At 46.8% G+C, this 10,962-nt stretch overlaps 1 protein-coding gene across 1 annotated transcript in view; it reads left to right on the top strand.

Moving 5' to 3' along the window:
• The window catches only part of LOC306924061 (homeobox protein aristaless-like 4), a gene marked incomplete at both ends in the record, with an annotated part of 127,906 nt that extends 118,140 nt beyond the window's left edge, over positions 1-9,766 (top strand). Inside the window, 2 exons of the mRNA XM_079502402.1 lie at positions 7,777-7,905; positions 9,434-9,766. Coding sequence (XP_079358528.1) covers positions 7,777-7,905; positions 9,434-9,766 — 462 coding nt within the window. The remainder of the gene's footprint in view (positions 1-7,776; positions 7,906-9,433) is intronic.
• Positions 9,767-10,962: the final 1,196 nt, after the last annotated feature.

The following is a 10,962-nucleotide window of genomic DNA, read 5'->3' on the forward strand; positions in this document are numbered from 1 at the left end:
GAGGGGCGGTGTGTCCTGTGCTCTCTGTGAGGGGCAGTGTGTCCTGTGCTCTCTGTGAGGGGCGGTGTGTCCTGTGCTCTCTGTGAGGGGCAGTGTGTCCTGTGCTCTCTGTGAGGGGCGGTGTGTCCTGTGTTCTCTGTGAGGGGCGGTGTGTCCTGTGCTCTCTGTGAGGGGCGGTGTGTCCTGTGTTCTCTGTGAGGGGCGGTGTGTCCTGTGCTCTCTGTGAGGGGCGGTGTGTCCTGTGCTCTCTGTGAGGGGCGGTGTGTCCTGTGCTCTCTGTGAGGGGCGGTGTGTCCTGTGCTCTCTGCGAGGGGCGGTGTGTCCTGTGCTCTCTGTGAGGGGCGGTGTGTCCTGTGCTCTCTGTGAGGGGCGGTGTGTCCTGTGCTCTCTGTGAGGGGCGGTGTGTCCTCTGTGCTCTCTGTGAGGGGCGGTGTGTCCTCTGTGCTCTCTGTGAGGGGCGGTGTGTCCTCTGTGCTCTCTGTGAGGGGCGGTGTGTCCTGTGCTCTCTGTGAGGGGCGGTGTGCATGTCCTGTGCTCTCTTTCCGCGAGGGCGGTGCGTCCTGGGTCTCTCGCGGCTCAGCCCAGCTGACCCGAGGAATGTCTAGAGTCACCCAACACGTCTTCACGTCAGTCCGTCTCGCACCGCAAACGCCAGCATGCAAGCCTGTCTGTATATAGGTGTCTCTGGGACGAACGCCCATATAAGGCCTGTTCTGTTGTAAAAAAGGAGCCCAACCAGGCAGGCTGTTTGATCATGTCAGACATGCTGACAGGTTTGTGGTGCATTCTGGGGCCATTTTAACGGGACTTATCTCATTTGATAAGAATTCACCCCCCCGACCTCTGAAGGCTGCATGGAAAGCTTTTACACTGGACTATTAACATGACACACACACACGCGCGCACGCGCGCACGCACGCACGCACGCACGCACGCACGCACGCACGCACGCACGCACACACGCACACACACGCACACACGCACGCACACAAACACGCACGCACGCACGCACGCACACACGCACACGCACACGCACACGCACACACACAGAGTAGGTGCGTGTCTAAAAGGGGAATTGTCAGGGTTCTTTTTGTTTCTTTTGCATGGGACTTTACTTTGGATCACATTGGCGGGTTTGTAACTTTAATTGAATTGGTCCATTCGTTCGTTTTCCTGAGTGTTTTATTCGCCTGAAAACACTATACTGCCATTGGTTCTGGGTTTATATTCATCACACTGACATCCCCATGGGAGAAGAGTTGTGTGTTCTTCTTGGCAACCGGAGTTTGTTGTTCAGCACCATTTCTGTTAGAAGAGTTCTGCTAGAAGAGCATTTCCAGATTACGACATGAAAAGATATTACTTTATTATCAGCTCTCGCTGAAATGTGTCTTGTGAGTCAGTAGCCATGTTATGTATGCAACTGTTGAGACCACTGTTGAGACCAACTGTTTGTTTTGTTGTTCATGGTTCATTTAGCACATTTCTAAATTAAAATAAACAATTTGAACACATCTTTCATATCGTCTCGTGTCGGGTATAGAAAACCTCATACATAATGTCCCAAAACTGTTGACTTTTCAGGATTCAAATTCAAAAGCATCAAAAGTAGCAGATCTACAAGATCAAAGTGCGTCGCTTCACGTCATGTTTAGAGCTTGTAGATCTGCTACTTTTGATACTTTTGTGTGACGCTGTAGTATGATGAAGTAGGGCGTTCATTTACAAACCAACATCGACGATATGCTTGGAGTGGACGATATGGCAACACTTGATTTAGCTGCAAATCAAATCAACACTGAATCCAAACAATCAGGTCTGCAATCCTAGTGATCAATTCTACAAGGATTACTGCTGCTAGACAAAGAGACTAAGTGAAAGACAAAAATCACACCCATGTGAAGTGAGGGGCACTAATATATTAAAGTCTAACTCATGTTGATTAGGTGATGGTGATGTAAAACAAACGGTGCCAAAGCAGTTGAAAGGAGGATTTTCAAACCTCTATAAGTCGGACTCCAGGATCTCTGTCCTTGGTGGATTTTCTGCCATCCACATTTCGGATTTAATTTGTGCCTTTGTACCGCGACGCTGCCGCCATATAAAAGCTTTTGACGAAAGGTAAACAGTGTGTGCGTGTTCCAATGATACTAGAGTGTGTGTAGCGAGTGTGTGTGGGGGGCGGGCAAACTCCGTCTTTTAAAGTGAACGCGTATGCGGGCACTGGGAACTGGGGTTTATGCTAACAGCTAGCGGTAGAGATAGAGTTAATCTGCCCCGATTTCCGATCACGTGATGATCGGGACAACCCTACCCTACTGCCCCACGTGGTGAGAGTTGTGGGGCGAGCACGTTTTAACAGCAGGCGACAGCCAGACGAATTTTCCGGAAGCGCATTATTTGTCTATGTGACCCGGCGACTACCGGCGATAGCAGGCCAACAGGCGATGGTCGCAAAGTGGGCGGAGCAACGTCGCCCGAAAAGATAAAAGTAATTCATCTTTTCGGGCGATACTGGGCGATTAGGCGATGTGTCGGCCGATGCTCGCCCGCTGTTAAAACGTACTGTGTTGTTTACAATGCCAGACTGCCCATTATGCCAGAACACCTGCCCCCCTTCCACAAGACTACTACCATGGGATGTCAGTGTGATAAACAAACAACTGGGAGACAACTGGAATAATGTTACAAAAAAAAAAAAAAAAAAAAAAACAACAACCATATAAGCCTGTGTTAATTGAGTACCACAGACGAAAACAGTCCAAATGTCATTCTGACCCCTCCACGAAAAGACCTCGTTGTCCTGAACCCTTATCTATCATTTATACATTATGGATCAATAGTGTGGACTTAGACTGTTTTTCGTCTGTGGCATTCAATTTAAATAAAAAAGCACAGTTGTAATTTCCCGCCAAACAATTTTTCACAGTCACCCCTTTGGAAACCTCATTATGTCCAAAACTGTTACTGCTACGTTATGATGTATGATTTGGTGTGACGCTGCCTGTCGTAGTATGATCAAGTAGGACATTCATTAACGGGCCCCCCCTCCCCCTCCTCGCCCCCCCCCCCCAGCCCGACAGCAATGATATACGGCCCCAAATAATGATCCAAAATAAGGGCCCATGTTGAAAGGAAACAAAAGTTCCCCATTTAAAGTGTGTGCGTGAGTTGTGCGGTTTTTTTTTGTGTGTGAAGCAGAGAGAGAGCGAGAGAGAGAGAGAGAGAGAGAGAGAGAGAGAGAGAGAGAGAGAGAGAGAGAGAGAGAGAGAGGGAGGATTTGCTGAGGTCGAACGAGGGGAAATGACATGTCAGGGCAGTGAAAACCACAGACTGAGAAGCATCCTTCTTCATTCCAAGTTCAAACCCCAGTGGGGACCCCCCCCGCCCCCCACTGAAGACCTCCCCCCTCTTCAGACAACCCATAAATAAATACACATGATCATGAGTGGTGGGAAAAGTACTCAAACTATTTGACTTATTAAGTAAAAGTATCAATACTGCAATTTAGCAGCACTCAAGTGTGACTCGAGTTACAAGTGAGAGTCTGGTAATCCAAATTGATTTAAGTAAAAGTACAAAAGTATCGTCATCATTCACAATAGGAAAGTAAAAGTATAGTCATCATACCAGAATTTCCAGTTGCACAAGTTATCATTTTGTGTAACATTTGTAAAAATCAACGCGTCGCATCACAACACGTTGTGAGCGTAGAATGGCAATTTCAATATCCAAAGTTTAAATAGGGCTGAAGTGGTTAATGTACTGCAGTATAAACATACGTAAAAATAGTCCAAGTAACTAAAGTTTTCAAAGATTCGTAGTGGAGTAAAATCGAGAGACTTTGCATGCATTAACTGCTGGCAAACATTCGCACATGTTTGCCAAACATTGTACATGTTTGCCAGCAGTTAATGCATGCAAAGACTCTCGTTGTGCGTGCAACGTAATGTTTATTTTTGCAATAAATGTTCCAGGGGGTCCTGAGAAAATGTGTTAATACAGCAGCACAATCATTTTAACCACTTTATCCATGTGTTATACGTTGGCTGTTAAGAAAAAAAGTGTTTGGAAAATATTGAATGATTTGTATTTATTTATGTATATGTATTTATTACACAAATCTTTGCTTCTGGGGGTCCCATGCAGGCACGTGGCCAAATACCGCACATATAAATATGTTGGTCCTTGACATGAAAAGGTTTGACAACCAGTGTTGGTAGTATATGGACCTGAACCACAACCAGTGTTGGTAGTATATGGACCTGAACCACTTGGCTATCACAACCAGCACCGCTCCTTCTCTCCTCTGTGTTTTTAGTCATGAGTTAGTGGGTCTGGACGCCACTGTCTTCCAGAAGAAATGAGTAAACGGGTCTGGACTGGGTCTGTCAGCAACCACACCGTTTCCTACGTAGCTCCTTTCAGCGCACGCACACACGCACACACGCACGCACACACACAGACCGCTGCCGTAACTGACACCCACTGCTGCAGGAAAATAATGAGATTTCAGATTTTACAGAAATGATTATTATAGTTTTGTTGGAAATGCATGTTGTACTGTACCTGTGATGTAACTGTAGGTAAGGGGGGGGGGGGGGGGGGGGGGGGTTGGTCTAGCCGGCCTGGGAATCAAACCGCGGACTCACTGCAGAGCCGATAATATGTGGTACACTCGACTGTCAGCGCACCCAAGGTTGGTTATTTCCAACAAATATGTTTGTCTATTACAGGTACTAGAAAAAAGCGCTGTGTGGTTAGCACAGTGTTATATTATTGGTACAAAAATATAGTAATTGTGTTACATGAGGTAGTGAGCAAAGAAGATGTTGTTTTGTATTAGTTTTGTATGTAGTATTTGACATACTGGACGTGCCCATTGGGTTCAGGCCTTATTGGGAACGATGCAAATAGGGAATGCATTCACCACCATGGGCTCTATGCAATGGGCTCTGCACACACAATAACTCTTCCTATACTTCCTTCACAGGTGTTACCTATACCGATGATACTAATTAAGGATCTGTTCCATTTAGTGTACCGTGGTTCTCAAACGATTTAATTTCAAGGACCCCCATAACTCTGAGAGTACAAATGGAACCAAATGGACCCTCTATTTGGGTCCATTTGCGGGTCGTCTGTGGCAAATTTGACGTTGGGACGGTTCTCGCTATATGTGGTTTACATACAGCACATACTGTACGTACAGATTAGGGCATTCACTTCTAGTCATTTTTACTAGTTGACTAGTTGCCTAGTTTACTAGTCGACTAGTTGTTTAACTACCTATTATGTAAAAAAAATATATAATAATTGGAAATAAATATGTGTACATTTAAAAACTGTGTACATTGATGACTATAACTATAATCTACCTGATCTTGAGGCCTAGAAATTGGGGGGGAAAAAAGAAAGAAAAAAAGTTGTTTGCTTATTGCCCTAGCACAGATTCCCCCTGGATTTATAATAACATGCCCAGTGTAAAACTGCTAGGGTTATTGATGTGGTTCAAACCATTTCATCCTTACTCCAGTGCAAGTATATTCTGAGTGACATGACATAATGATATGATCCATCTGTGGTTGGATAGATAAGACCTTTATTGGCCCTGCGGGTGAAATTAAGTCACTGTGGGGCTGCTGGGGCAGCAGAGCAGTTGTTTTGATTAACTGACTGAACACAAGATTATTGATAACATCAAACATTATGCTAAAAGGATAACACAGAAAGCCCCGGGTACTTGTTTGTTTCCATTGTAGAGATGAAGAAAATGCCAGCACTCATTGTATGTCCTTTTACATGATTTTATTTACCTCTGAGACTGAAAACGTACGCGTTTCCGCCTGTATGGCCTTCCTCAGCGTTTGTGACAAGACAACAGGAAGTGTGGTATTTATGCATGGGTATGAGATACAATCAACAGTAATTGAACACAGGTGTCAACCGTTATCATCTTACACAGTATCAATAAGAAGTCTCTATTTATGGTACCAAGACAGGATAAATATCATGTAAGCACAATAGAATAAATAGTAAAATAAGAATACATCATAATGAATGTGGGGCCGGCCCCTAAAGTGCCTGGAAAGCTAATAGACTGAACAGACAATGATATATCTGTTTCCATTGTACTCAATTCATCACAGTACTGTGTAAGTACAGTAATGTGGCCTATACAGAAGACACAGATTAAAATAAGTATACTGTGCAAAAGAAAATGCATTGAGGAGGTTGAGCTGGTCACACGTACAGTACAGTACATGTGTGACGGGTCAACCCTCGGCGTCTGTATGTTGTTATTGTCTCTATGGTGTTGTGCGTACCAGTCATGTACAGTATGTTATGTTATTGTCTCTATGGTGTTGTGTTGGGTGTTGTGCGTACCAGTCATGTACAGTATGTTATGTTATTGTCTCTATGGTGTTGTGCGTATACCAGTCATGTACAATATGTTATGTTATTGTCTCTATGGTGTTGTGCGTACCAGTAACTTAAGCAGTCAGCCCCGTACCGAGGGGCTTCCCCGTGGCATTGCACTGTGCTGTGCCGTGTTGTTGACATGTGGGGGCGAGCAGCAGCACACCTTTGGCCACAGTTGCGTTTGATTTATGGAGGCTTCCAGACCCTCCAGATGTGGATCTGTCGGCGCTGGCCGGCTGAAGGCAGGCAGACGCCTGCCTGGCTCTATCAAAGGGAGGAGCTGAACCAATGCAGGCAGGCAGACAGGCAGGCAGGCAGGCAGACAGGCAGGCAGGCAGGCAGGCAGGCAGGCAGGCAGGCAGGCAGGCAGGCAGGCAGGCAGGCAGGCAGGCAGGCAGACAGGCAGGCAGGGGTGCAGTACTTAGTTTAGACAGTTTTTGGTTTAGACTAGTCATTGGTTAGACCAGTCATTAGTCCTACAACTACAACCTATCTCAAACCCTCACCCTAACCCTAACCTCCCACTGGGGCAGCACACCTAAACCTAACCTTAACCCATGTCTAACCAATGACTAGTCTAAACTAAGTATGCACTAAGTATGCACCCCGGCAGGCAGGCAGGCAGGCAGGCAGGCAGGCAGGCAGGCAAGGCAGGCAGGCAGGCAGGCAGGCAGGCAGGCAGGCAGGCAGGCAGGCAGGCAGGCACTGTATAACACCAGGGGAGACCCACGGCGTCCGCACATCAATAGCCCGGCGTGGACGGCACTTTAAAGGCATGTCAACTCTTAAAAACCTGGGGCTGGACTTTCATGTGCGGCAGGATTTACGGCTTCCACTGTCTGCTGATGGTCTCCATGGTGCCGTTCGTTACCGTGTCCTGCTGACTGACCGACCGACCCACTGGCCGACCCACTGGCTGGCTGCTGCTGCTGCTCTCTCTTTCCCAGCGATTCTCAGACTTCTCCATGTCAAAAACAAACCCTGGATTTATGTATTTGGGCTGCAGAAAATATTTTATACAAGGGAGGGACTCCGATACAAGATTAGGTTAACCCATTTTGGGCGGGAAGAACCCCTTTTGGTGTTAGCATTATGTTATGCTTTAGCTATTGAAAAATAGCAGATCTACAAGCTCATAGCGCGCCACCGAGTGGCGCGCTACGAGCTTGTAGGTCTGCTGTTTTTGAAAAATCAAAGAACCACTGACATAGAAACGTAGCTTTTTCAGGAAACTGTCAGGATGTAGAAGACATTTATAGAATCTGATCTCAGGTCAAAATGGGTTAAACTGATGTTGATACTATATATTAACCCCCCAACCCCCACCTCACCCCCATCTTCTGTTCTATGCAGGTGTGGTTCCAGAACCGGCGAGCCAAATGGAGGAAGCGGGAGCGTTTCGGACAGATGCAACAGGTCCGAACGCACTTCTCTACGGCCTACGAACTGCCCCTCCTCACCAGACCCGAGAACTATGCACAGGTACTTATTGGTCTGACGGTGTACTGTACTGTACTGTACTGTACTGTACTGTACTGTACTGTACTGTACTGTACTGTACTGTACTGCAGGGGTTCTCAACCCGTGGGTCGCAAACTTTTTTTTTTTTTTAATGCAACTGAATGGCTGGAAAATGGAAATGAAGAGTTTACATATAGTACACAGTGCTATATGTACCCTTCCCTAATGATTATATCTGGTTTCAGTATTTATTTATGGTGTATTGTCTCTATTATTAAGGTTATTGTAGCAGTCAATTTATATTGGGGGTCGGGAGGGGGCGGGGCAGGGGTCCCGAGACGTTGCCAAAGCATTTTCGGGGGTCCCCGGCCAAAAACGTTGAGAACCCCTACTGTACTGTACTGTACTGTACTGTACTGTACTGTACTGTCACACAAACCAGAGCTTTTACCAGAGAGATGTAGAAATGCTCAAGGGTATTCACCGATGACGAAAAGAGACAGATACCACTAATCATGACGTCAGAAAAAACTGTACAATGTACTGTACAACTCTACAAAATGTACAATGTATTGTGATTAATTGGAAATCCAAGCAACTACCTATACAGTCAAAGAACTTCTGTCATATTGCACCATGGGGAAAAAACTAAAACAAATGTACTACGTTTAAGAGAAACGAATGAAATTTGACAGGTTATGGGGCGAAATTATTATGACAATATTGTATTGGTATATCTAAAAAGAGAATGCGACGTCACCCAGTACTCACCGCACGACATCAAGCCGTGCTGCTCATACGCTGAGTTGGCGGTGCCCGTTTTGGAACCCATGACCTTGCGGTCGAAAGGAGAGTGATCTACCGACTGAGCTTCTCGGACAGAAAATGTATATGTAATGTATATGTTACAGTAAAATCGAGGAACCAGTAAAATCGAGGAAAACGTTAACGGGGGGGGGGGGGGGGGGGGGGGTGCTGCCCGTGTTTCCGGGTCGGGGCTGGATCATGTTTGTATTATGTTTGGGGGTGAAGGGGTGGAATAATGCGGGTAGTAGAAAGAGAAAATTGTGAATAAAAAACGTAGTAAAAAAGGTCCCAGAGAGACTGAGGTCCATAATGTCTCGGGTGGAAAGCGCATATGTCCAAAACTGTTACTTTTCAGGATTCGAAATTCTAAAAGGATCAAAAGTAGCAGATCGACAAGCTCGAAGCGCGGTCGGATACTTTTAATGCTTTTCTGTGACGCTGTAGTATGATCAAACAAGGTGTTAACCCATTCTGGGCGGGAACCCCTTTTGGTGTTAGCATTATGTTATGCTTTAGCTATTGAAAAATAGCAGATCTACAAGCTCATAGTGCGCCACCGAGTGGCGCGCTACGAGCTTGTAGATCTGCTATTTTTGAAAAATCGTGAAAATATTTATTTCAGAAAACTGGAGGATTTAGAAGATTTATTTTTAAATTTGGACGTCAGGCCTGAATGGGTTAAAATATGGCAGATAAGAGGTTTCCGTCCTGGTTGACGTCGTCTCTTCTCTCTCCCCCTCAGATCCAGAACCCGTCGTGGATCGGCGGCAGCAGTCAGTCTCCGGTGCCGGGCTGCGTGGTCCCGTGCGACTCGGTCGCCTCCTGCATGCCTCCCCACCACCCCCACGGCCCCGGCGTGGGGGTCTCCGACTTCCTGGGCGTGCCCAGCCCCGGGAGCGGGCACATGGGGCAGGGGGGCCACATGGGCAGCCTGTTCGGGGGCCCCGTCGGCATGGGAGGAGGGGGCATCAACGGGTACGACCTGAACGTCGACCCGGACCGCAAGTCCTCCAGCATCGCCGCGCTGCGCATGAAGGCCAAGGAGCACAGCGCCGCCATCTCCTGGGCCACATGATGGGACCGCTAAAAGTCTCTCCAGACCAGACCGGGGCCACTCACGCGATTGTTCAAATGCTTTTTCGTCGTGCGGGTTCTGTCCGTGCGAATCGCTGAAAATGCCAAACAAACTAACAAGCGGATGTCCGCCTCCATACCCCACACTTCCGTTGTTCGTCATTGCAGTCGCGTAAATGTGTCCTACTGTAAAATCCAATTAGTCCGTCCCACGCATTACACAGCTTGCTGCTTAGCAGGAATGGAAATTCAATAACATATTTAAGTATATTTTCGTGAATGGAAATGACAAACATCTTCCGTTCGCCGCGGCTTCCAGTGCGAGGAGCATATTGCATTTGAAGATCGTGGAACAGTTGTCTGGCTTGAGAGACTACGGCACCCCCATCATCATGTCCCCCAACCCCCTCCTAACCCCTTCCTCTGGAGCTGGGGAGGGACCTTATTGGCTGACGGCACTATAACGATAACGACGGCGGGAATGGACCAGGAGAGACTGTACAGCGATGACAAGAAGGTCATTACAGCGAGACGAGAGGCCACCGCAAACCACCACGACGAACCCCTGAACCGTGACACTGAGCAGACGCTGTGTGGGTGACAAGAGATGTTACGCAGACGGAGAGATGATGTCTGTCATCACCGACTCCACCGTGGATGAGACAAACTCATCACCGACTCCACCGTGGATGAGACAAACTCATCACCGACTCCACCGTGGATGAGACAAACTCATCACCGACTCCACCGTGGATGAGACAAACTCATCACCGACTCCACCGTGGATGAGACAAACTCATCTGCGACTCCACCGTGGATGAGACAAACTCATCTAGCTTAACATTTACGGTCATCAGCAGTAATAATGATGATATTAATATTAATAGTACTAATGCCTTGAACTTCACTTCTTCTCATGCCAGGCTACACCACCAGCCAGCATCGTGCCACAATTTAACCGGTTAAGACCTGATTCTAATGGCTTCTGAATCAGTAGTTCTCACACTTTCAAGATTTTCCCAAAAATGTTTAAAAATAGCAGATGTACAAGCTCGCTGTATATCTGCTCATTTTGAATAGCCAACACTAAAACAAACAAAAATAATCACACTTGTGTGAAGTTAGGGGAGCTCTTATCATCATACATCATCACATTCCGTGCTCAGCCAATCAAATCATCACACATGTGGTACACAC

The sequence above is a fragment of the Electrona antarctica genome, assembly GCF_951216825.1.
Source record: "Electrona antarctica genome assembly, chromosome: 5".
In the NCBI taxonomy this organism is placed as follows: domain Eukaryota; kingdom Metazoa; phylum Chordata; class Actinopteri; order Myctophiformes; family Myctophidae; genus Electrona; species Electrona antarctica.